We start from the raw sequence: 27,852 nt of genomic DNA, 5'->3' as shown, positions 1-27,852 counted from the left end.
GTAAGTATTTCACTGTAAAGTCTACACCTGTTGTGTTTGGCAYATGTGACAAATACAAWTTTATMTTTTTTCTTGATCAGCCCCCAGACATCCCAGATTATGGGACACACACACAGAGACAGAACTCAATAACAGTGCCTAAATCTTTATTTTTCAGTAAGCTACATTTTTCCCCTCCAAATTAGACAGCTTAACATGACACAAGAGTAACTTAAATTATCAATAGTTGACATGTACGCTTGATTCCAGTCTTAATGGAAGAATAGGTAAGAAATCAAAAGCACTCAAAGATACCTCCATGAACTGTTGTTATGTTCATAGGTTCTTCTCTCCCATAAAGTCAGCGATTGTCCACTGCTGTTAGCGTAACATGGTATGGGTAAAAATGAGTTAATTGACCACAGTGAGTTGATAGTGAGACAATGGCTATGTCTCATTCCAGTCAGTTGGTGCATTGTCACATCACTTTAGAAGCAAGGTCAACTTACAAGCTGTAGCCGTTGCAAAAAATACATGGCACTGTCAAACTGGTGAGACGAAGCAGATCGAAGCARACTGGGCAAGGAGAACGAGACGGCCTGATATGAGAGACATTGTCTGTGTACAGTAACACAAGGAGAACAGCCCGAACAATACAACAGGGCTTTAGTAGTGCGAGCAAAAGAAAGAAGAAAAAGTTCAACACAAGTTCAGTCAGTCTTTCATCTTCTGGAGAGATGAACCAATAACAGTGAATGAAAAATCCTTTTCTCATCGTCATGCTGCACACACCTAGCTGGCGAATGAACCTTGGGTTAACTTGACTTCAACCGTCAGTCAACTTTGCATTTGTGTTTTATACTTCTGCTGACCCCAGGTGGTACACTTCACGCTCACCCACAGTGCCCAACCTGATAACATATTCATATCCATACCCAATCTGCAAAGACAACAGCATTAGCATTTTGCATTAGATAGGCCTACTAGCATAGACCAGCTTAAATTAGCATAGACCAGCTTAAATTTACAGACAAACATGCCTCGACTTCATTAGCCAGATCAGATACCCGGTCAGATGCAGGTTGCTATGAGTACTTTGTCTAATGTCAGTGGTATCAGATTTTAATTCCCAGTTTTATAATTCTGGACCAGCTACACTTCCCATGAGTAACAACAAATATCAAAATATAATGGCAGGCGCTTAAATATTATGTACAAGTCAAACAAACTGCCAGGCTGAAACAAATTAAATGGCACAGTTGTTTTTTTTGCCACATTAAATGCAGTCCACGTGTGTGATCAAATGATACAAAAAGMCAATGCACAGTATGTTAAACAGTGTGCCAGAAATAATTTCTGCAAGAAAATGAGAAGTGTAAAAAATATCTACACTATTATGATTGAGTCTAAACACTGGTAATGCCTACCAAAAAAWAATAAAGTACAGTTATTACTTCTGGGCGCTACGAAAGTTCAGTTGATGTACATTTTCATGAAAAACAAAAAACCTCAAATAAAAACAAAATTACAGAATATCAACAATGCTTAAATCAATTTGCTCCAAACGATTAAAGGTTGTCTGGTACAAATGATACCGTATGCTGCTGTGGAATTGACATTGGTTGTGTGTGAAAGATTTGATGTTCCTGTGCTTCAAATGTGCTTTACTGTGATTCATAAAGAACTGTTTTATGGGCCAAATCACACATCATATTGATATAAGCTGTCTGTCACAGGACAGAGTACGGACTTTGTACTGTCATTTGAAGATGTGTATTTGTACAACAGGTAAGTTCTCCCCTTTTCTCATTGTGCACAGTGAAGGGGCTAAACAACAGAAACAAACACCTGTTTGTTGAGAAAACACATGGAATGAGAATGACATTCAAAAATTACAATCAGACAACCTGCCCACATTGCAAAGTGAGGCAGATGCAATTCTTCACATCAGAACATTTTTTTTTTAAAGAAATACAAACATTTAGTTATCCTACATCCAGCTCAAAAGCGACATTAATAGTTCAACAAGATCAATATATGTTTTTTTAAATCATTTTAAGGTACCTCTTTATATTTTCTGATTATTTACAACTGTACAAGCAAAGCACACAGTTCAAAGTGCACATATTTGATACAGTATTGACTATTTTGCATTTACAGGATTTATATTTACCCCCAAAACAAACAGAAAATAGAAACAAAGTTAATCAAAAGAGATTTGAGATAARTTTTACAAAACCAAAATGCTGCTAGATTTGTACTTTCTTAAGACCAAGTAAGACTTCTGACGTTAGGTATGACTAAATATTTCCATGCGTCTCCCTTAGTAACATGTCGGGGTTTGGRAAAAAAATAAACTAACTCTACGTTGTCTCGTATAAAAGTTAAGGCAAAGTCATTTTCAAGTTTAAATAAAATTCAAGTTTTTAAACACCGGATGGAAATTWTACATTTGAAAATATATACAATTGTATATATTTTTTTCTTGAAAAGAAACTTTAATGATATCTCATGGAATAAACARCACTGGTTTCTAAATAAGCAGATACGGTACAACATGTCTTTTATACCATCTCAGGAAAAAACGACAAAAAATTATAATACATCTGCCATTTAAGACCACCCATACAAGTGCATCTCAGTCCTTCAGAATCGAACTCCCCAAATAATGTGTTTGCMAACCAAACAGCATGCAAATCAAAAGCAGCAATGACTATCAATACAGGCAATGTCTCCTCTCTCCGAAATAAGTCCTCTTTTCTAAGCAGAGTACTCCAGGGTAGCTCCTTGTTGCAGGAAGACGTCAATGAGACACTAAAGAAGCGCACAGGTTCCACTTTCCTTTTTTCTACTTAGAGATTTATACAAAGCACAGAGGGGAATTTGGAAGCTATATGGTTGTTGTATGGAGAGCCAGGTGAAATCTCCAGAAGAAAACCATCCTAACAATAAACCGGGCATTTCTACTGTATGGAGGGGAAGGAGTTGGAACAACCCAACAGTGCTGCCTGCTCTGCCTAACATTTGTCCAAACTGAAAGGACTCGGTGGCTGCTCAGGTTTACAGCATCCAAAACAKGTCAAAGGTCATACTCTGCCTGCTCACAGGGTGCAGTTTTACTACTCATTTTCTGAGTGTCACCCAATGACTAAAGCTAAACCTTCATTCTAAACGGGCTGTCTCATATTTTACCTTAATATCTAACATTTGTAGTGAAGGAAAACCCCCACTTCTTCCTTTCAACCAATTCTACTTAATTGTAAATGTTTTGGAGCCACCAGGATTTCCCTGGGTCCCCTCCTGGGTGCACATTTAGTTTTTTTGCCCTAGTACTACACAGCTGATTTAAATAATCAAAGCTTGATGAGTTGGTTATTTGGATTAGCTGTGTAGTCCTAGGGCAAAAACAAAAACGTGCATCCGGGGGGGGCCCCAGGACAGAGTTTGGGAAACTCTGATCTAAGGTGTAAACCCACATTACAATTTGCTACTGTAATACTGAATAAACTGAAACCGCTTTATAAAAAAAATAAAAAAACACCACGTACCAGTGGTTTCATAATTCACTACCTAAAATGGAAAACAAAATCAAATAAAACACCACTGCAAAAATAAGCCATTGTTAGTGGAACTCCACAGGTTTAAATCAATGAAAGTGAGCACAAAAGAAAATAACTAAACACTAAAGTTATTTTTATCCTGCACGGAAGTATGTCTAGTAGGCATTTACATGGCAGTAAACAAACAGTTTAACTTGTGTGAATTTCTCCATGTAGAGGTTAATCGAATTGGTCAACATTTAGATATTCTGAAACTGATTACCCTGTCAAAAGGAAAGAAAAGTTGAAATCCAAGAGGGAAGAAACTCAATTTGTTGTATAACTGAAATTTTAAAGGGCTTATAATGTGACTATCAGAAGTTTCTTTCATTTCGGATAACATGAAACTAGCTTCACGTTCCCTTTTTGCTTCTGTATGTCCAGAAACAAAACAAATAGTGCAAAGTTTAGTTGACGACATGTATCAAGTATTATTATCTAAGTACAGTACCAGATTAATTGTAGTAACATGTTCCAGGTTCATCCTCTAGCACCATAGCTATCTAAAATAATGAAGTCACTGCACCCTGCCAAAACCCTAATGCCTACTCCTTATAGTAGCCTAGCCACTTCCACCGCCAACATGTGCCCGCTGAACTAGTCTTTGACATGCTCGTTTCACAGCAAAATTTAGAACGAGAAGAGTCACCAATAGACACCACGTGATGAGTTTCAGTTTTTTTTTCTGATATGAAAATGCATGTAGATTTCTACTGACACTGATAGTACCTCTCTCTAAGAGGCCTAACTAGCAATGTGCTTTATACGGCTAGGAAACAGACTTCTGTGAATGGGATAGCAGAAAACTACATTTTATTGTTTACCACAAGAAATACCAGATAAAGACTTAGGCGCTCTTAAAACCACCAGCACGCAACAACTAGAGGTACTTGTACCAACAATCAAAACCAGTATGCAAATAAATGTATTCTCCTCATATGCTGGTGTTACAATGACAAAGAGTTCCGTGTTGGCAAAAAGAATCTCAGAAATCACTCAGAAAGTAGGGCTTCTGTGGATTTCAGTGAAGTCTAAATTGACACTAGACTAGTTGACCTTGCATATGAACGTAAATATGTAAAAACAATTATGGCTGCGTCCCATACGGCGCCTTATTCCGTATGTCGTGCACTACTTTTGACCGAGAGTAGTACGCTACTCAGGGAATAGGGTGTCATTTGGGACGCCAATCTCATGACTGACTGATCATCTCATCCTGCAGCGGAATCACATTACATCTTAGGACTGCATACAACATACAGAAACACCCCCCACAACTAACAAGATCTAAACYGCTATTCCGTTACTCATCCACTTCCTTTCATTCACTCACTGGGTGGCTTCCAGTCTACCTACTCTCACAATATTATCTTGGAAGGCAGTTTGGACATATGAATTTATCCCACTAATCTGAACAAGAGTACATTTGACTGATTGACACAAAATAATGCAAAAAAAATCAAAATCAAATAAACCTCCCAAAAAATAAATAAGTAAAGATGAACGGTTCTCTACATGCACACCGAGGTGCTATTGTCAGTAAGCCCTGATCCAGAAACGCGTCCTCTCTATGCTGTGGCTGACTGATGATTTTGGGATAGGTTTTGTTTCAATAGCCCTGACCTTTTCCAGATTTTTTTCCTCTCACACATTTGTTTTGAAATTGACTTTATTGCAGTTGGGGGTTACTGCAGGTACTTTGGGGGGGTGTTGAGATCTTTGCTGCTGGGACCCTTCCCTGGGTGGTGTGGAGGTGGTGAGGGCCACCGGCCGGTTGGTCTCCGGACCTCTCGGGGTCTKCCTGGGTTAGCAGGCTTGGARGAGCCTGGGTATGTCTCTCGGGGGGCCTTAGGCTCGCCCCTGTCCCCTGGAGCTGCGTCAGGGCACTTCCTCTCTTCTCCTGCAGAGGCAGCGCTGCTGGCTGGCTTGGCCTCTTTAGGGGCCTGTAGTGTCGGAGCGTGGTCTTTAATCCTCTGGCAGATCTCAGCGTAAGAGGGCTTTCGCAGTTCCTGAACATACAAAAAAAACTAGATTGTTGACTATGCACCCTGGTTTGACATGCATTAAAGTAAGAAACACGGTCTTTACCAACCACAAGTCAGCATCTATACCTATCAAAAAATCTAGATCAGCTAATATCAATAATTGCACCTGGTTGTTTAAATGCTTTGGTGAACCAGTACTTACTGTAGCRGCCCCATTGACTTGAACAGATTTGCTAGCGGTGTACAGGGTGTCAGTGACCAGCTCCGCAGAGACCCGGGTCTCCTTCTGCTTCGCCTCCGGAACTTTCACTTCCCTGAAAAACACACAGGATCTCACAATTAATTCACAAAGACGTGTAGGACATGAAATGCTGTTAAGTCAGTTCTGTTCATTTTTTCTACACCAAGCTATTTTGACATCAACAACTACTGTATCTATGGTGTTTGGCATGTTTGATGAGGAAATAGAGACAAGTGAGAGAAAAGATACTGTATGATATGAAAAACWAAATAAGTTATGTTTTTCTAAATAGAAATAGTGTGTGGGAGGGGGGGGGTTGAAACACACGTCATATACTCACTCTGCGGGTTGGGAGGGAGTGGGGACAGGGGCAGGGCCAGAGGCTGGTGCTAGGGTCAGGGCTGGGGGAGCAGCGGGCAGGAGGCTCGGGGGCTGTGGAGACGTGAAAGTCCTCAGTGGCTCCTTGGGTCCTCCTGAGGGGAGGAGGGCGCCTGCAGCGCTGGCATCAACRCTTACATTCTGGAACGGGATGAGAAAAACAACACATCAGGTTCCTACTGACAGCAAAGCTGAAATGTAGAGCTAAGTGATTCACTATGTTGGCTTGGAAATGAGAGCTTGGCTGCATCCCAGATGGCACCATATTCCCTGGCCAGAAGTCTATGGGCCCTGATCAAAAGTAGAGCACTACAWAGGGAATAAGGTGCCATTTGGGACGCACAGAGTACGGTGGCCTGGAGATGACAGCTTGTGGTGGTAAATACTGACCCTGACCTTTGTGGCCCCTATTACCATGCTGGCYAGTCTGTTCTCAAACATGTTGTCAGGGGTCTTGAGGTGGCCTGCGGCCCCAGGCAGTGGGGGGAAGCTGGAGAGCCCCAGCTCAAAGCTGGGGGACGGGGGCTTCTGAGGGGGTGACTGGGTGGCCACTCTCTATACAACAAAACAGCATCAAACACCATCAGACAGGGTGGCCTCTCCCTAAGCACAACGCAGTGAGTCAGAGAAAACAACCTCTGCGCCCTACTCCCTTCATAGAGCACTACTTTTGACCAGAGCCTATAGGGCTGGTCAAAAGGAGCGCAGTATGTAGGCCAGGGTGCTAGAGCCAGCCTGGCAACCGTACCTACAAAATCCCTGCAATACAAACATTCAGTCAGGAGATGTCACAGCCTTCAGCATCAGTACTGATGGATCTTTCTCAAAGTCAAAGATCAGTACTGATGGATCTTTCTCAAAGTCAAAGACTAGTTTAAAAAATATGTACTTACTGTAAACTTGTTGTCATCCCTCTTTTTCCTAGAACCATAAATATTTGTCCTTTAAGAGAGAGAACATTTGAAAGATTGACTGACATTTTTTTATCTATTTGAAGCACAATTTAGCCTTAGAGATTTCAACAATTTCAAAACTTGAGCGCCATGCTCTCTCTCGTAAAATTATAATGAGTCCCAAATAGCACCATATTCAGCGCACTACTTTTTACCAGATCCCATGGGCCCTGGTCAAAAGTAGTGCACTAAATAACGAATATAGTACCATTTGGGACAAAGCCTATAGATGTCTATGGTGGTGAAGCTCATGCAGATAGTGGATGATCACTTACCTTCCCCGGCCCATGCCCARTGAGTAGTCGGTGCTGACGGGCTCCACCCGACCCGTACCGATGTCCCTCCTGGGGTAGGTCATGGTGGAGGGGGGTAACCTGGTTCTGTTCTGGCTCGGGAGCCGCGTTGTCTGGGGGGAAACCCGGGGCACCCCGTTCAGAATGCGCTCTGTGGGGAAGTTGAAGATGGTGGGGCTGTCCAGGAGCCCTGTGCCACGCTGATCTGCGTTGGGTATTGTGGGCCTCAGGTGAGGTTTACTGTGAGTGTGATTCCTGAAAAATTCAACAAGAAACACCGATCAATAATGTTTAAAGATCCTACAYCATTCCATTGAATTGGAATGAGCACMATTATGGCATTATTGACTTGAATGGGGATACCTGTTCTACTCATTCTATTTCTATAATACAAGCACAGAYATGTGGACATTCTTGGTAGTATCGTATACATTAGATGGAGTGTCAGTGTACCCACCTATTCCTGGGAGAGTAGTGCCTAACACCAGCAAGAGGAGACGTCGCTGGTTTAAAACTATGGGATGTTGTAAATCCATTGATGAATTGGGTGTTGTGAAATGATGTAACCTGTTGAATATAGAAGGAAAAACTACATCAATTACTTTTATAGGAGTTCTAGTAGCATATCATACAGTGAAGTTATGAAATATCTCTATTGATGTCTTGTAGGTGGTAGGTTTGAAAAATCCTGGTAATTTCTCATACATTTTTTATTTGTTTCTACAATTCCCAGGTTTCCAGAAACACCGGTTGGAAGATTCCCAGAATCAGGAGAGAAAAAGCATAAAATCCATGAATTTCACAATCAGAATTTTGGGGATTCTGCAACCCTAGTCTGTATTGTAGGTTTGTAGTTGTGTGCATGACTGTTGTTCTCACCAGTGACGGGTCTATGAAGCTGTGGGTGGCTGACCAGGCCTGTGGAGTGATGAGGCTGTAGAGGGGGAACTGCTGCTGAGGGCTGTACACTGGAGGAATGTAGTAGGAGGTGTAACGCTGTTGTTGCTGCTGCTGCTGCTGCTGCTGTTGAGCATATGGGTTTACCTCCACCGGGCGGTAGCCATTCTTTGGCATAAAAGTGTTGATAGCAATTGCCTTCGCCTTTATCCGTGCCTGATTGGGGTTTAGAATTTAGAGTTCCTTAGAACATTTATTTTTCCTCAAAAACAAATATTCAAAGTAGGCATTTCAAAGCGGTGCACAGAGATTTGAATAAATTAGCCACATTTCTCCAGGGTATTATTTCACGTCAACTCTAAATGAACCCATACAAACACTGTAGATTGAATTGTTGTGTTACCCACTGGAAGTCTTTTGGGGGACAGCATTAGTTGCTGTTATGTAGACAGAAAAAGGTTTTGAACCCCTATACTCCAGGAAGTACAGTAAATGGGTGAAGTTCACCTTAATTAACACAAAAAACATGAATTAGCTTACCTTAATAGGTTTCCCTTGGAAGGTTTTCACTTCTTCACGAAGATACTGATATGCCTAGAAAAAAAAGGTTCATGAACACTTCAGAAACAGCACAAAATATATCTTCAGTTTGTATACCCSCTGAGAAGGACGTAAGCTCAAGGTCGGTATAAAACCCTGTATGGCCACAACTAGCGATTGTAAACCAAACATAGACCAGCCCTACAATCCTAAAACATGCTATGACGTGCAGGGGAAAAGTACAAAATCAAGAGCTATGATCATGCAATGGTGCGACATTCCAGAATGTTCCTTACCTGTTGTGCATCTGCTTCTGATTCAAAGGTGATGAACCAGTTGTCGTTGTAGGCAAACTCAGAATTTATGAATTTAGGTAAGTTCTTTCCTTTAAAAAGAGCCTCGACCTCCTGCAAAACAAGAGCAAATGTCAAGCTTAAAAGGGATAGTTCAGGATTTAAGTCTTYGGGTACAGCTAGCATATGCTAAGCTAGTTAGCATTGGCTGTCGAAATTACCTCTAACTTCCTTCATACAGAGACATACAAAAATGTTATCCACGAGTTAATCTGCCTCTGGARAAGTAGATAAAGGACTTCATTGCCAAAATCCTGATCTATCCCTTTAGTAATGCCAAAATGCCACAGGAAATGTGAGCAAGTTCCTGGTTTCGATTGAAAAGCTTCGGGCGGTCTAAGCCACTGCCTCTGGAGCACATTGCTCGAGCATTGGTTCGAATCTGGCACACTGTTTTTTCAACACACTCACTCTTGTATCTATCTGTATCCAACAAACAAACAAAAATAAATTGGTTCTTTCAATGTCAAATATTGTCAATATTCCCCGATGGGAGTACAGTTCAGACTCTGAAATAACAYCATTAAAATGTTTGGAATTCTAAACTGCTAAAAACATCACCCTTTAATTTGTCACACTGCATTAATTTTGATAACCACCCACTTGCACAATAGCTGAAACCTCTAAACACTGTTTAAACAATGTGTCATTATGTTCRAATACTCATACTAACTGTACTATTTGTGACGTGAATTGAGTATATAGTATGCTTATTTGTCATAGTATGGATATAGTTAGTATGCCAAAAGTTCCCAGATGTCGTACTAAATTCGCCAAAATATKAAGTACACACGCAGAGGACACCATTTCCGTACTTTAGGGCCCATAATGCAATTCAGGAAATGGGCGTGGCTTCACATCATTTTCAGATTTGAAGAAATTGGCGGAAAATATGCAGCCGAAGTACAACGAGAGTGGATACAAATTCATTGCTTTAACTAATTATGACAAATGTTAAAAAAATGTTGAGCAATGTAATAAATGACTTTTCAAATAAGTTACCTTGAACGTTATGTTGGCTGGCAATTTGTTAGTTACACTGTCCTTACGAACCACATAACATATCATTACAGCAGTATGTACCGGTATGTTGTTAGCTAGTTACCAAACATTAGTTGGCTACTTATACATCAAACAAGCCAGTATCTTAACTATAGGCTAACTAACTACCCAACGTTTATTGACTTGATTATTCCCATCATTCTTAGCTTAGCTAAATTGTATAGTCCTTCTCAATGGACATTCGGGTGCATTCGTAAATTCGCTCTGGCTATCTACTCCGATTTCAGAGCACTCTCGTCCGAGTGTACCAGAGAGCAGAATAATGAATTTTCCGAGCGCTCAACACCCGTTGAATATGGCCGGTGTCAGTAAACGTCGGCAAAAAAAGCGTAATTAAATTGTTGCCAGGAGCAGGTAGTCACCAACGCTCTGGTTAACCAGCTCTGCTAGGGCGAGTAAAATGGTCAGAGTGGTCTCATTTGTGTCTGGAAGTAATAGCAASCAAGCCAACSTTAGCTTGGGTGCTTGACTGCCGTTGTAAGTAGAGGTCGACCGATTAATCAGGGCYGATTTCAAGTTTTYATAATCAGTAATCTGCATTTTTGGACACCGATTACATTGCAATCCACGAGGAAACTGCGTGGCAGGCTGACCACCTGTTACRTGAGYGCAGCGTCAAAAGGAGCCAAGGTAAGTTGCTRGCTAGCATTAAACTTATCTTAGAAAAAACWATCTTCACATTATCACTAGTTAACTACACATGGTTGATGATATTACTAGGTTAACTAGCTTGTCCTGCATTGCATATAATYAWTGCCGTGCCTGTTAATTTATCATCGAATCACAGCCTACTTCAACTWTGCCAAACGGGGATGATTTAACAAAAKCTCATTCGCGAAAAAAGCACATTCTTTRCACAAATGTACCTAACCATAAACATCAATGCCTTTCTTAAAATCAATACACAGAAGTATATATTTTTTAAACCTGCATATTTCATTAAAATAAATGCATGTTAGCAGGCAATATTAACTAGGGAAAATTGTGTCACTTCTCTTGCGTTCAGTGCAAGCAGAGTCAGGGTATATGCAACAAGTTTGGGCCGCCTGGCTTGTTGCGAACTGTGTTTCTTCCTAACAAAGACCGTAATTAATTTGCCAGAATTTTACATAATATTGAAGGTTGTGCAATGTAACAGCAATATTTAGACTTAGGGTTGCCATCCGTTCGATAAAATAAGGAACGGTTCCGTATATCCCTGAAAGAATAAACGTTTTGTTTTCGAAATGATAGCTTCCGGATTTGACCATATTAATGGCCTAAGTCTCATATTTCTGTGTTTATTATATTATAATTAAGTCTATGATTTGATATTTGATAGAGCAGAATGACTGAGCGATGGTAGGCAGCAGCAGCAGGCTCATAAGCATTCATTCAAACAGCTCTTTACTACGTTTGTGAGCAGCTCTTAGCAATGCTTGATGACTTCAAGCCTATCAACTCCCGAGATTAGGCTGGCAATACTAAAGTGCCTATAAGAACATCCAATAGTCAATGGTATATGAAATACAAATGGTAGTGAGAGAAAGTCGACGCGTCATAATTCCTATAACTACAACCTAAAACTTCTTAACTGGGAATATTGAACCACCAGCTTTCATATGTTCTCATGTTCTGAGCAATGAACTTAAACGTTAGCTTTTTTTTTTTTTCATGGCACATATTGCACTTTTACCTTCTCCAACACTGTTCTTGCATTATTTAAACCAAATTGAACATGCTTCATTATTTATTTGAGACTAAATAGATGTTATTTATGTGTTATATTAAGTTAAAATAAAAGGGTTAATTGTTCATTCAGTATTGTTGTAATTGTCATTGTTACAAATAAAAATTTAAACATAAAAAAATATATAAAAAAAAAATACATTTTAAAAATAAAATACAAATCTGCCTATTAATCGGTATCGGCTTTTTTTGGTCCTCCAATAATCGATATCGGTAAAGGCAWGGAAAAATCATAATCGGTCGACCTCTAGATGTAAGGTCAGCACGCTCAAATCAACCCTACTCCTCGGCCCTAACTTCCAGTGTGCCCCCCGAGAGCGAAACGCTCTGAATTACAAACTGACAACGCTCTGAATTTACGAGCGCACTTTGGCACTCCAGATTGAATTTAAAAACACACCCGAAGTCGTAAAATGTCTTACTAGTCATTTGTTATGCTAACTAGCTAGCGAGAAGTTGCATAGCAACAGCATCAACTTCCGGTAGACATGCGAAGAGCTAGTATGCTCAACTGAAAGGATACTGTTCGTTTACAGTATACTAAAATTAACTAATAGTATATAGTATGTAGTATATACTCCTTAAGTATGTAGTATGTTAGTATGGGTACTCATAACACAGCTCATTACATTTTTAACAGGGCGTCAACATCGCAAGATGGAAGATGAGTAAAKAAATAAACTGACAAAGACATGTACACCAGTATGATTTACGATTCCAGGAAAACGACTCAGGGTTGTAATCATTATTCCAAACAGCTGCAAAACGAAAACTACTGTTTCGATTGGACAGGTTCAGCAAATGGAGGGACCTACCTGAATTTGCCAACACCTCAGGTAGTGTGCTGTGCACTCAACAGGAAATTACCTACAATGCCCTGGTTAAAATACACATATAGCCTAGTCACATAAGAGCTTGTACGAAAATGACCTAGTCTTGCTGAAACGTGACTGATTTCTTTCCACTGTCTGCTATACTGGATACAGTCAGTCAAAGGTAAGTCATTGTTTTCTTTTAAAATGGTCCAGACAGAATGTCCCAAATGACACCCTGTTTCCTGTGTGGTGCACAACCCTTAGTGTTCTGGTCTAAAGTAGTGCACTACATAGGAAATAAGGTGCCATTTGGGACTCAGACGGAGGCTACCCAGTGAACATACCTCTATAGGAGTGCTCTCAGGGACCTCTCTGAGGATGACGATGCAGCGGTTCTGGTTGGGTCTCACCTTCTCCCCCTTCTCATCTACCTGGACCAACGGCAGAGCTACAGAGGCAGGGCAATATACAAGTCCAGTGAATTTATAATCAAAATCTGACAACTTTATTGCCATGTAACAAATGTTGCTAGGAATTGGTGTTGTACAAAGAAGGTTAACTAATATAACTGAAATCCATATGAAACCAATTCAAATGAAACATCCATTCCCAGCAATGTCTCTTTAGTCTCAATAACAAAAATGTCTGTTAGTATCAAGTTAATCAGAAAAACTTCAGTGAACGATAGTTTCAAATAGAAGGGTGTCACTTACATCGTAGGATATCAACGATTAACTCCACGTCCGTGCTGAGTTTCTTGACGTGGTCCAGGTTAGCTACCGTCACGATTGGCACATACTGGTCACTATCCATCTGAGAGATAAGGTACATGTCGCTGGCCAGGTTCTCCCTGTAAGCGAAAAGAGACAAGACAAAACGGTAAGTCACTCCCTGTAGCCTAAGTCACTCCTCCCTCCCCACAGCACCCACTATTGAATTCTTGACAGCATGAAATAAAGCTTTCATTTAGAACACGCCTCCCACAAAGGGCCAAAGAGAACTAATGAGTATGCGGCCATTGTGCATCATCACAGTGACATATTTCACTGGCTGTATTCTAGCATGGGCGGCACTTGATTACCATCCACAAAAACTATGGCCCGGCATCGACACATACTGTATGGGGAACAGCATAATAAATGGAACAGTGGTGGTGTACATTACTCCCCTAGCTACCTCCCCTAAGAGCCAATTAAAGTTTGGTCAGGCGGGTTCTGTATTCTGTAATGGCAGAGCTGTGCCTCTGTGCTGCACAACTGTAGATTATATGGTTTCTGCAGCACAAAGTGTGCCTAGTGCATTATTGGCTGTATTGTAGTAGGCAATGTCTATGTCCCAAATGGCACCCTATTCCCTATATAGTGCACAACTTTTTCCCAGGGCCAACTGACCAGAGTACTATTGGCACTGGTCAAAATGTCAAAAGTTGTGCATTATATAGAGAATAGGGTGTAATTTGTGACACAGCCAGTGTGTAGTATGACTGTTACTCACCGGGACAGACAGAACTCCAGGGTCTTCTTCAGGTGTTCCCGGAGGTCCTCCTGACGGCTCTCCTGCTGGAGCTCACTGCCTGCTCATCGGGGGAACAGACAACACAACATTCACTTTCATGACGAGACCCTTCATTTCATTCAACTCACAGGCCTAGTCCCAAATGGCACCCTATTCCCTATATAGTGCACTCTAGTGACATTAGACAATTCATTATATTCCACACAGTACCCTTTAGGTACAGGTTGTTTAAGTTAAAACAAACTCATTGATGCATACATTTCTAATATTCTAAACACAATGTTGCAGTGAAATCGGAATACCATTTATATAATTGTGTATCACTTTCAGACGCTTTGCTCAACTCAAGTGAATGGTCTCCACTCCAGTGGATGAGGATCCCACCTGTGTGAGTTGCCTCCTGGCCAGACTCTGGGTATGCAGCAGGGTCGGAGCCCTCCAGGGTGACGGTGGCGGCCATGGGGGCTGGCTCTGCCATCATCACCGGCGGAGGCTCATCTGGGTCGGCCAACAGGGGCTCCTCAAACACTTTGCCTTTGCTGGCTTCATAGCCTGGACAGAGTAAAACAGGAAACAACCATCCAAGCAGTTAACACAAGCTACAGTCTTCACTGGCTTCATAGCCTGGACAGACTAACAAGGGGACAACCAAGCAAGCCGTTAACACGAGCTAGTAATACCACGATGGCTTAAGTTGAAGAAACAATAAGCCTATATGTTATGTAGTACTAGTAATACATTGTTCTATACAAGGGGAAAGTGAGGTAAGTATCTAGATGTTAAAATGGATACCATGAACATGTGACTACTGTAATCCCCACAAATAACTTCACATAATGAGCTAGAAGTAAAATGTAGATGTGTCAATCTGAATAAAACTGGTCCTAATTGRTCATCTTCAAGTCCCCACCAGTCCCTTGTTAACTGCCACGGCGGCTAAACTTGGCTAATCTTAACGTCCGCACATAAAATGATTCTGCTTATTATGTGTTAAAAGAATGGGTTGGTAATATTTATAGATCTCCCTCTGACTAAATTGAGTATAAATGATTCAACCCATGGCTGCGCGGTGACGACAGGGTTGCGCACCAAATGGCACTCCAGTCCCTACATAGTGCACTACTTTTGATCAGGACTCTGGTCAAAAGTAGGGCACTATGTAGGGAATAGGGTGCCATTTGGGACACAGCCACGGTAACGGAGGGACTATCTCCAGTCGGTACTTAAAATGGCTGACCTTCTGGCCCAGGGTCAGCCGAGCTGCTATCGCAGCCATCCTTCCATGGCTGGAGAGCAGGTGTGTTCGCAGTCCCAGTCGCAGTGGCGGTGTCCAGGTTAAGCATGTGATTGGCCCATGCTTTCGCATTGGGGTTCAGGTCAGAAAACTTGGCAGATTCCTGTGGCAGGAGACAAGATAGGAGAGTATTATATACATGAGTTCAGGTAGGCCTCCACGCTTCAGCAGACAAAAGAAAGGAGTGGTGCTCAACAACAATAACAGGAGTACAGATCTATAAGAATACTATCAATATAGCAGAATATAGGCTAGATCAAGGAATAATGAGAAGGTACTCTCYAGGAATTTGACAATAGTTATTATTTTTAAGGCTCTGCCATTCAACCTTGTGTACTGTTCATATATCCATCTATCTATAATGTTACCCCTTGGAGGCGTTATCAGAAAGCATGGCATTGATTTTCACTGCTATGCAGCCGATACACAACTTAACATGTGTCAGAGGATTTTAGCTGTATTAGTGATTTAAATACTTGGATGGCTCACAACTTCCTCCAGCTAAATCAAGGCAAGACCGAGGTACTTATTGTTGGAGCCAAAGCACAGAGCGAATCTAGTCGGCCATTTTAATTAATGGGCAATAAAGACAACACCAGGTAAAAAAATAACTAGGTGTTATTTTAGATTCTGAACTAAATTTCGAATTACACATTAGGAACRTGACCAAAATAGCTTTTTTACCACCTGAGGAACATTGCCACGGTGCGGCCGTTTCGCCCTCAGGCTGATACAGAGACTCATCCATGCTTTTATTACAAGCAGGCTTGACTACTGTAATGCTCTCCTGTCTGGTCTACCCAAGAAAGCCATTGGTCAATAGCAAAACATACAGTATGCTGCAGCACGGGTACTGACCAAGACCAGACGGAGAGCACACAATACACAGGTTTCAAGGTCTCTGCACTGGCTGCCTGTGAGTTTTAGAATACATTTTAAGATTCTTCTATTGGTTTTTAAAATCAATACACGATTGTACACCTCAATACACGTCAGACATGCTTTTAAGTTATGTACCCAGTAGGTCCCTCAGGTCCTCTGGCACTGGCCTTTTAACTATCCCAAAGCCTTGGACCAAGAGGCATTCTTTAGTTGTTATGCCCCCRGCCTCTGGAATAGCCTGCCAGAAAACCTGATGGAGGCTGAAACTGAGGACATATTTAAAAGATATCTTAAAACAAGATATCTTTTTAGTCATTCCGTTTGTCACTTTTGTTTATCTTATGTTTGTGTKTAGTAAATATTTCAGCTTTTATTTTCATTGTTTATTTGTTTTTTTCCTGTAAAGCACATTGCGTTGCATACCATTTSTGAAGTGAGCAGTATAAATAAAGCTGGGTTTGATTTGTGGTGTGATCATACAAATACCAATGTGCACATTGCAATGGCCACAAATGTGTGTTCATCTCAGTACAGCAAAGCTGATAGCCAGTATGAAGAAACTACTATGGATGCAGACAATGATTGGTGATATAGGCTACTTCATCTTGTCACACAGCAAGCAGACCATCCCTTCTGGGATTACTAGTTATCAAGTAGCCTAGTCTTTGAGTTGAGGCAACAGACTCAGTGAGAAAATGCTAGTGTAACATACATGTTTCCTTGTCAGTTCCACAGAAAAAAATCATGGAAAATATACACAAAATTGTTTTATATAGCCATAGCTACATCATWGAGCAACCGGAGTTTATAATAAATGCATTAAGTAAAAAAAATCAACAATGATAGATATCTGGCATAAGAGATATCAAGACAACATACTTAAGATTGCAAAAATGACAGATTGAGCACCACTGCTTTGGGCAAAGAGAAGTCTGGACATACTCACAAGAGATAAGTAATTGTTCTGCCAATTCCTTACACAAGACTCACAAGCTATACGGCTGTAGCGGAAGGCTTTGGTAAAAGCCATACTAGAGTCCTGAGGCAAAGCAGCATGTCTGTAACAGTTACTCTCCACTGCCTACAGTAAGAAAAGAGTCCAGGAGCGCATCCAATCATGCCCTGCACACTCCGGGCTCACAGTCATCGCACCTGCTGCACACAGTGACGGTCCATATGGCCCCTCAACCACAGGCAGAGCCAAGCACAACACMGACTACTTGTATCACCTCCTGGATATTCCCAGAGCTTTCCGAGCACACCAACTAAGAGTCTACTATCCCCTGGTTATTTCCAGAGGTTTCCGATTCCCAGGCATCGCACAGCGCATTCAGMATGCCCTCCTCGGGCTTCTGCCTCCCATAGTCTTCACTGCTCTTTRATGCTTCTGAGGCTGCTTCTGTGGTCCCTCTGTGCTGTCAAACTGCCTCTGGGTCACGAGGAGCGACAGGTTGTTGGGGGGGAGAGAAAAAAATAAAAACTGATGAGACACTGCTGCCGAAGCGTCCGACGTGGCAGCCGCTGATTCGTCGCCGTCACTCATTCCCATTTAATGGCGCTTTGGTTTCATCACTGCTGCRGCTACCCTCTGAGTCATTCTCTCTCCATCAGAACATCAAACCCACGTCACCAACGAACAGACATACTGATGGCTAAGGTGTGTTATTGTTAAATCCACCTGAGCCAAAGACAGAAGCTGCCTGAGGAATGGATTATCCACAGTGTGTACACTAGGCTTCTCCTTCTGCAATCCACACCCAATAGGCCTTTAGGTGTCAGATGAACCTGTGTTTAAGTAACACACCAATATCCATAACCTACATACAAGTGTCWGGGGTCACACTAGCTTTTAGAAATCAGCATTTTCAAAATGCTGACCATCCCAAAATGTGCATTTTAAACCATTTCACCCAAGTTGTATATTGAAAGTCAAGTGGTGTTTTGCGGTCAATAGTGGTGGTCAGGGTCGTGAAACTATAAATACTCTTCATACAAAATAAATGAATGCAAATAAAATTTAAAATTGCCCAGTTTTTAATCAGATGACAAAAGTGCAACACTATTTGGCTAGCAGCCACACAATTAGCTTATAATTAATAAGACAGGCTTTTGGATTTTGCATGTTTATCATAGAAAGAACGAAGCTAGCTACATTTCCTAATGTTTTGTATCATAGAAAGAACGAAGCTAGCTACATTTCCTCATGTTTTGTATCATAGAAAGAACGAAGCTAGCTACATTTCCTCATGTTTTGTATCATAGAAAGGACGAAGCTAGCTACATTTCCTCATGTTTTGCTTCAAGTTCATCTTGCATTTTAACTTTCTAACAGAGCGCTGTCTGCCGATCCAATGCCGTTTGTTTATGAGGAATCTGATTTCAGATGATAGCAAATATTTGTCATCTGAGTGGAGAAGTGCAACTGAAAGACAACATTAATCCTGTTACATTCATGATTTGGAACTAACCGTGAGAGCAGAAATTAGAGCAGAAATTAATTCAAAAATGTTTCTGCGTGAAAAATGCAGAATTCTGCATTAACATGACATCGTTGGTACAAAAAGCCTTAATGGAAAACTTGGATAGTCATGATTCTCTGCTGTGGGAAATTCAAGAGGCTGAGTATCCAAAAGGGAGACAAAGTAAATACAGCTTTCTTCAGCGTGATACAATACATTGATGGAACAGCAACACGGCCCTTTGCTTTTCACTGGGAGCTTCTGTCTATTTGTCCRGGTCTATAAAAAAAATAAAACACACAACAAAACGCTGCATTAGGCTATAAACTGAATGGGCTGTCTGGTCAAGCGTACAACACACACCGAGACAAAACGCTACATCAAAACAAGAGAGCCACACTGAGACCAAGGCAGGAGAAACAAAGAGCCTATAATCCAGTCATGCAATAATGTAATACCCTCCCACTCCCGCGCTCACATCTGACCTGGCTGCTATAGAAACTGGCCTGACATAACTGACTACCATGTCCAATGCATTTCAGGTCCGCTTGACCTTTCCCAATAAAAAGCCTCGGTGCCTCCATCCCTCACGGAGGGGAGTGATTCACCTTTCCCCAGTAGCCTGATTGGAAATKTTATTTTTGGGAAGCTGTTATTCATAATGAACTATAGACAGCGGGGTCGGGGGACATTGTCATCGAGTGTACAGCATGTTTTTATTGCTCCTTTAGTCAGTCAGACACACAGGGATAGGTTAAAGTCCCTGAAAAGGATACTAAACAAAACACACAATTTGGACTGATCCGTCTGTCCGTCTGGGAGGCTTGTGCCACGTTGAGCTCCAGACCCAGGGCAGACAGACAGWGGACTGGTAATGTGCTGAGCTGAGCACCCAGGATTCAAATGACCTAGGGGGGGGGGGGATGCTGTGTCCACAGGAAATGTTATACTTGTGCATCCTCACAAGCCTACCGGTTCTGGCATATAGCCTAGGCTACAACTAAATGGACATCTCTAGGACAGCCTGATCCTGAAAACAATTATCTCCAACCTGACACAGAGCATTAACTAGTACTATACTAGAACCAACAAGCAGATTCCAGTGAATGGCAGCAGCATTGGATTCATTAATGTAACAGCTTTCATGTTTGGATAAGATATGGCCAACACATGGCTTTAAATAGGTCATATGTCCTATTCATGAATGKTCATATGCACACAGCATATGGCACAGTAGCGCAGAGCAGCATAGAATAAGATGCTTAACATCACACACTACATGTTAACAAGGAACACATGGAAGTAAAGGTCATTCTTTAATAAAGTGAGTGGCGGGAGGCATAAATAATTACCTTAACAACAAAAGTCCCTGGATTGAGACGTGAAAACGGCATACCTCAAGAATCCATTGGGGACTTTTTCCTGAAACCAATCTTGTTTCCAATCGTACGCCATGTGTTTAGCCTAAATGAAACTGGAAAAAGACAGCAGTGTCTTTCCATTTCCTAATTTGGGAGAATAAGCTTTCCTTTTGGCCCTCATTTAGGCTATTCAACTTAACATTCTTTCCAACTCAAGAGATTGACGAACAAGGGTGAATTTCAATTAATGTGTAGCCTACCTGCTACACACACTTAACAAAATGTAGCCTACAGCATGCAAAGACAACATGCTCTTCATCTAATAAAACGTACAAGMCTTATGACAAATCTATTGAGCGAGACTGCCAGCCAAATAGCTGCACCATGCAAGGAGAGCACAGCACTCGTGTTAAAATGAGGAGAGCAAGGCAAGGCCAATCCCATATATCCCTCAGGAGACAGTTTCAGTTTGGGACCTCTATAGCAACTCATATGTTGCTGTCAACCAAATGCATTAAGCAGCACCCGGTGTCCCAGGGCACAGAATTCCCTATATAGTGCACTTCTTTTGACCAAGGTCCATAGGGTTCTGGTGAAAAGTAGTGCACTATGTAGGAAACAGGTTGCCATTTGGGATGTGAGAGAGAGACACACACATCTCCATTGTGTGAAAGAAGTGAGGAGTCTGTAKGGATACCAGTACAGGAGTATCTTGGAAACAGAAACGACATGAAAGCTTGCAGCAGAACTATGACTGAGGTGTTAAAATGCCAACTAAAGAATGCCTGTCCCTATAAATACTGTATACTTAATAAAAAATAAACTTAGTGATGAAAGCAGCAGCATGTAGCCTAGCGGTTAGAGTGTTGGGCCAGTAACTGAAAAGCTGCTAGCTCAAATCCCAGAGCAGACAAGTTGAGAGAAAAAAAACGTGCCCTTGAGCAAGGCACGTAACCATAATTGCTCGAGGGTCGACGTTGATAATGACAGACCCTGACCCCATTCTCCGGGGGAGTTGGGACATGCAAAAAATAAAACATTTCCAATTCACATGTGTATTAATACACACTTGTACATATGTGAGCTAGGACAAATAAGCACCCACCAAAAGTATTATTATATAAATGACCTCAGTGCCAAACAGCAACAGCAGTTCGCATTGAGGAAAAATTGGTGCTTGAAATTGAGGAAAAGTTGGAGTCCAYGGAGCTACAATGAGTCAAAAAAATTGGGTTACAAACACAAATACAAATTGGCCTAAGGAACTCACTAAGTGTCAGAAAACATGAAATCAACTCTTGCAGCAATAAAACATGCATTAAGTGTGAGGATATAGCTAATTACACAGGAGAGCAACCAACATCTTTTTAAAATAGCTTACCTCCCCACTGATGTAGCCTAATTCTATGTTTACCAAACCAGTTCAGAGAAGAGAGGTTTCCCCTACTTTTGTAAAGTAAATGATGAGAGAACACTGGTTCAGATGATCGAGAAGTACAGTTTTAGTTAAAAAGGCATGTGTTTTTTGCCTGGTTTAGTTTTCGCCAACATTCAGTTTCTCCGTTTGGTTTTTTCAGGTTCCCTCTCAAATCACACTTTAATAGAAAAACAACAGTGAGTGTTCTAAGTCCTCAACCATGTTTAAACCACTTTTGAGTTCGGTGAAAATTGAGAAATGTTGATTTGAGTGCAGTTGCCCTTTAATTGTACTGTGCACCTAGCAAGAGGCTGTTGTTTAGCAGTGTTTTTGCAGCGCACATGTGATGGTAAAGTTAGCCAAACCAATACGAATCACTGATGCATCCTGTAAACGCCATGATAAACGTGTGAAAATTKATACATTTGTTACATTTATTTGATTCCCCACATTTTGAATATTGTTGAAATCCGTTTTAAATGTATGGATTCCGTCCGTGTTCTCTGCATTGGTGGAATTTCTAGGAGCCTAGTATGTGGTACCTACCAGATGAGAGCTCTCTTTTGCTTCTTGTACTTGCTGCACCTGTGGTTCAGCTACAACTTTTGTATCCTGGTCAGAAGTCATGAGCCGTCTACTTCTTGGCTCCTCAGGGAGAAGTCTCTTTGTCACCAAGTAAGCTGTGGATAGAGAAACAAATACGTTTACCAGGGTTGTATTCATTAGTTCACCCATCAGCAGAACGTTTTGCAACGGAAAATGAAACCAAGTGTTTCATATTAGACAAATTCAGGTAGGGGCCTCCATTTCGTCGCATTTGATTCCTTGTGAATATGCAGTGAAAACACTGCAGCAACCAATGCTGTAGCTCACCATGGAAGTCCAAATAAATATTKAATTAGTAATATGTGTCAACAAAACATACATGCAATCTATAAGTATGAACACCATTGGAAATGTCCCTTTTCTATCCAGTAGGTCCAATTTGTAAAGAAGTGATAATCCCCCAACAATCGAATGCCTGTCTAAACATGAGCTCTCGTTGTGTTCGCATACAAAGCAGAAAAATAATGGCATGGCTGTAAAGCTTACGACCTTTGACCTAMATACTCATTACCACAGACAGTGTGAGCTGGGCTAAACAGACCACTGTAAAGAATTAAACAGATGCTTTTCCATCAAGCAAGGCCCAACTAACTACAGTTATCAAAGCAATTGTTTCAACAAGTCAACAATTGAGCACATTTTTTGCACAACTCATTCAGAGATCATGGCCAACAGTTACAAGGTTCCCACACTAATCTTKAACTGTCATGTTTAATATTGTGTCATGTACCTATTTGGCATATGGGCATAACTCGTTATCATGTAAGTGTTTTAACCCTGTATGTAATTGTCTATTAGTGCATTTCTGCTAATTCTGTGAGAAACGGAAGATAGATTACGCCAGGGCTCTCCAACCCTGTTCCTGGAGAGCACCYATCCTGTAGGTTCACTCCAACCCTAATCTAGCACACCTGATTGTAATAATTAGCTGGTTGATAAACTTAACCAGGTTAGTTACAACTGGGGTTGGAGCAAAAACATACAGGAAGGTAGCTCTCCAGGAACAGGGTTAGACACCCCAGGATTACGCTAAATATCGAGAAGTATTTTTGGAAATGTTACAAACATTCAAATCCACTGCGGACTGGACAAACTAACAGTTTGTATTGACATAAACCGGTTGCAATTTTGCTGACTGATTTGCATTGTCACTTGAGGACTGTGCTGTTGTACAGTATGCARGCATAGTTCTGGTCTCCACAAAAATGGCAATTTAAGCAGAGTTCCAACAACTGTTCACTACAGGTGGTGACTGCAATACATGCCATCAGTGATAAATGACATGATAGGTTTGATATAGCCCACCAATGGTTGTCAACAGTTGACAAGATCCTATTGAATAGTCCCTACCTCAGACAACTTGACAAACAGACAATTTGACTATTTCCATCATTGGTACTACCCAACTTGTTTGCACTATGCATTATCACTTTTAGTTTAGATATTCTCTGCACATTTCAGGAAAATTGTGGATACTATAGCAAAGCAGGCCTGTTACTTCAGTCTCCAGCTGACAAGTTCGGCAGGGACCATGCGATGAGGTAAAGCCAGCMAGGAGGACTTCCATTGTGTGTGTTTTTATTTGTGTGGACAGGACGATGGTTAACCTAGCTACTAGCTTAAGCTAGCTAGTCAAAACTTGCCACTAGACATTAGATAGTGGTAGCCTGGATGGCAGTCTGTTTCTGCTCTTTAGCTAACTAGCTACCTATGGAATTGTGGCAAGAGCCCAAATAGATCTGAGAGAAGGCTAGAATCATGGTGGCATGTGACTGCCATTTACAGTGATTCTGGCTAGTAAAATACTATAAAGTAATGCTGTGTAAAGCCCGTTCAACTACAAAGTTAATCCAAACTGCTGGAAAAAGCAGAGCATCATCAACATTCAGTGAAAGATGGCGACCTCCAGCATGATTCACCCCCATCAATCAATCAAATGTATTTATAGACCCCTTTTTACAACAGCAGTTGATGGAGACTATTCCAAAGGCCAGCCAGCAGATCCTACCCGCTTGCTTACAGCTGCACTAGGGTCAGACAGCAATCCTTTATATATTAAGACACTGGAGCCGGCGCGAGAAATGGCTCTGAAAACATACCTCAATCCAGGGATGAGAAATGCATTGTACTCCGAATTGCCCCAGTATCCCAACTATTACATCGAGAAGATTGAATGACTGCTAGTTGWTWAGCAATCGTTCAATCTTCTTRGTGTAACAGTTGGGATAATGGGGAAATTTGGAGTACAACGTATTTCTCATCCCTGGATTGAGGTACGTTTTTCGAGCCATATCTAGTTCTGCAGAGTCTTAATATACACAGGAATGTTGTCTGACCCTAGTGCATAATGACCCTAGTGCATAATAATTGGTGTCTAGTCTTTGGAATAGCCAGCAGGTCGGACCTGCTGGCTATTCCAAAGACTAGACACCAATTATTATGTTCACCTGACGCTCCAGACAAGGCCATTCATAGCTCGCCAATTTAGCAAGTAACCTAGCTGGTAGTTAGATAGCAACGTCTGTAGCTACCTAACTCGGACGTCACTGCGGTGGCACATTGATTTGCTGACTAACAAAGTCAAAATCACGAAACATTTAGCAACTAGCTATCTAGGCCAAGGTTATCTGTCGAATAGTGAATACTGAGTTCGTTAGCTAACTAGTTACCAATCAATTCACGAGCTAACGTTAGCAAACTCATCCACTTCCATATTCGTGTAGTTAACGTTACGTAGCTAACATTAGCAAGATTATAACGTGGRGAGTTTACTAGCTAACGTTAGCTAGCTATGTATTTGCTAAAAACAACGCACAACAAGCAAAGCGCGTTAGTTGTCTAACTTGCTAAATTAGTTTGACAGCCGCTTCAGTAAACTTGAATTTATACCTTGTTATCGTATAGCTAGCTATACGATATTGTTATAGTTCTAGGCAGCTAGCAACAACATCGAGTAAACGAGCGAGCTGGCTAGCACGTTACTAAGTAATGGGCGCTACTCACCTGTCAGCTCTCACTGCACGACGATGCAAAGACTTGTGGTAAGCAAGGCCTTGAATTGGCTTCCTGGCTGAATACGCACGATATTATCAAGCTAACGAGCACGCTAGCTATGATTTACTACTCTTCTAATGAGCAATAATTCGCTGTTAGTGGCTGCGATGGAGGGATGGCAAAAACAAAAAGAATACCCGCCCTTTTAGCCAAATCTCAGAAAACAAAATACTTTAACGTTAGCTTTCCTAACTAGCAATGCTAGCAAATTAGCTTAAATGTAGCTATTAACTTTGCACTTGTTTTGTGCAGTAGAATTAAAATAATCTATATTATTCTTCGAATTTTACCAAACGGAGGTTCTACTAGTAGGAAAGTGGATATGGAACATCAACCCAGAACTCTCAAAATACAGTTTTTTCAATGTGAAGCGTTCGTTAGCTAGCTGGATCACTCGAGGTAGCTACCAGTTGGGAATGGAGAAATTGCTGTTCCAGTTGTGTGAAGATAGCCACAAGAAGGATTAGCCACAATAGTGGGATCATCGGTTCGCCTTCAAAATAACAGTCCGCCATTGAAACTGATACAAATAGTGGAAATAATGCCATATTTAGAAGATATAATGCTAAATAAGTTTGGAATGTTGTTACATAACTTAAATTAATTTGACAATAAACAGTAAAACAAAACAGTTGAAATGGATGTATAAAAATTGTCACAGACTCTAGCCACCCAAGTTATACACTGCTTTTCTGCTACCGCACAGCAAGCAGGTACCGGAGTGCCAAGTCTGGGACCAAAAGGTTCCTGAACAGCTTCTACCCCCAAACCGTAAGACTGCTGAACATTTAATCAAATAGCTACCCGGACTATTTTCATTGACACACACACGTGCATATTGACGCCACATACACACTCTCACATAGACACTCTCTCGTACTCTTCACAAACGTTGCTGCTACTCTGTTTATCTATCCTGATTGCCTTGTCACTTTCCCCCTACCTACTGTACATGTACACATTAGTCTACACCTGTTGTATTCGGCGCATGTGACAAATAACATTTGATTTGATTAGACTGCATAATTGCATTGGGGGCATACAGTACATACCGGTATGCACTGTAYAGCCTTATCTATTGTATGGAGTGGGCACCCATGAAATGGGGTATCAGCCAACTCAGTGACATCCACAGATTACATTTCTGTAGAGTTTACACAAATATTAGCATCATAGCTCTTATTGAAAGACTTTGACTGTGGGAAATCACCTCCATTGTCAGTCTATTGTGTGTATTGGACATTCATATTGGATTATACAGCCTTGCCTATGGAGTGTGAGTAACAGGGTTAGAAATGTCCCTGTTGAGTTGTCGTCACTAGTTACCAAAGCCACAAAGTCATAATTATGGCTAAACCCTGCCTATTTCTACAATCTTTTTTGTTAAAATCTGATTTTAAACCTAACCTTAACMACTCTGCTAAATTAAATTAAATCAAGTTTATTGGTCGCTTATACACAGATTTGCAGATATTGTTGTAGGTGCAGTGAAATGCTTGGGTTTCTGGCTCCAATAGTACAGTAAAACCTAGCAATAAAAAAACTATACAAACGTAATTCATAAACATAAAAAAATAAGTTAAATAGGATGAGCCATGACGAGAATACATTATATACATACAGTTGAAGTTGGAAGTTTACATACACTTAGGTTGGAGTCATTAAAACTCGTTTTTTAACCACTCCACAAATTTCTTGTTAACAAACTATAGTTTTGGCAAGTCGGTTAGGACATCTACTTTGTGCATGACACAAGTCATTTTTCCAACAATTATTTCACTTATAATTCACTGTATCACAATTCCATTGGATCAGAAGTTTACATACACTAAGTTGACTGTGTCTTTAAACAGCTTGGAACATTCCAGAAAATTATGTCATGGCTTTCGAAGCTTCTATTAGGCTAATTGACATCATTTGAGTCAATTGGAGGTGTATCTGTGGATGTATTTCAAGGCCTACCTTCAAACTCTGTGCCTCTTTGCTTGACATCATGGGAAAATCAAAAGAAATCAGCCAAGACCTCAGAAAATGTAGCAACATCTCAAGACATCAGTCAGGAAGTTAAAGCTTGGTTGCAAATGTGTCTTCCAAATGGACAATGACCCAAAGTATACTTCCAAAGTTGTGGCAAAATGGCTTAAGGACAACAAAGTCAAGGTATTGGAGTGGCCATCACAAAGCCCTGACCCCAATCCTATGGAAAATTTGTGGGCAGAACTGAAAAAGCATGTGCGAGCAAGGAGGCCTACAATCCTGACTCAGTTACACCAGCTCTGTCAGGAGGAATGGGCCAAAATTCACCCAACTTATTGTGGGAAGTTTGTGGAAGGCTACCCGAAACATTTGACCCAAGTTAAACAATTTAAAGGCAAGAAATAAAAGCTGAAATAAATAATTCTCTCTACTATTATTCTGACATTTCACATTCTTAAAATAAA

General features: G+C 41.0%; 1 protein-coding gene across 4 annotated transcripts; it reads right to left on the bottom strand.

Annotated features, from left to right (window-relative positions):
* Positions 1-125: 125 nt before the first annotated feature.
* Positions 126-25,855, bottom strand: LOC111956297 (la-related protein 4B). Of its 4 annotated transcripts, none has more exons than XM_023976746.2 (17): positions 25,361-25,855; positions 22,298-22,431; positions 15,576-15,735; positions 14,723-14,890; positions 14,318-14,396; positions 13,537-13,673; positions 13,168-13,271; positions 9,162-9,272; positions 8,866-8,919; positions 8,308-8,541; positions 7,886-7,995; positions 7,411-7,683; positions 7,076-7,124; positions 6,573-6,737; positions 6,145-6,323; positions 5,766-5,877; positions 126-5,587 (listed from the first exon to the last, which is right to left on the bottom strand). In XM_023976746.2, the coding sequence occupies exons 2-17, from the start codon at positions 22,376-22,378 to the stop codon at positions 5,264-5,266; spliced, it is 2,340 nt and encodes a 779-aa protein (XP_023832514.1). In that variant the 5' UTR covers positions 22,379-22,431; positions 25,361-25,855; the 3' UTR covers positions 126-5,263. The 4 variants fall into 4 exon arrangements, with proteins under 4 accessions (XP_023832514.1, XP_023832515.1, XP_023832517.1 ...); XM_023976747.2 differs by having other exon boundaries at positions 6,579-6,737; XM_023976749.2 differs by having other exon boundaries at positions 6,597-6,737.
* Between the last annotated feature and the right edge of the window lie 1,997 nt (positions 25,856-27,852).

The sequence above is a fragment of the Salvelinus sp. IW2-2015 genome, linkage group LG32 (genome assembly GCF_002910315.2).
Source record: "Salvelinus sp. IW2-2015 linkage group LG32, ASM291031v2, whole genome shotgun sequence".
NCBI classification, from domain to species: Eukaryota; Metazoa; Chordata; class Actinopteri; order Salmoniformes; family Salmonidae; genus Salvelinus; species Salvelinus sp. IW2-2015.
The sequence above is the reverse complement of the archived record's forward strand: the minus strand, read 5'-3'. Positions and strand labels throughout refer to the sequence as shown.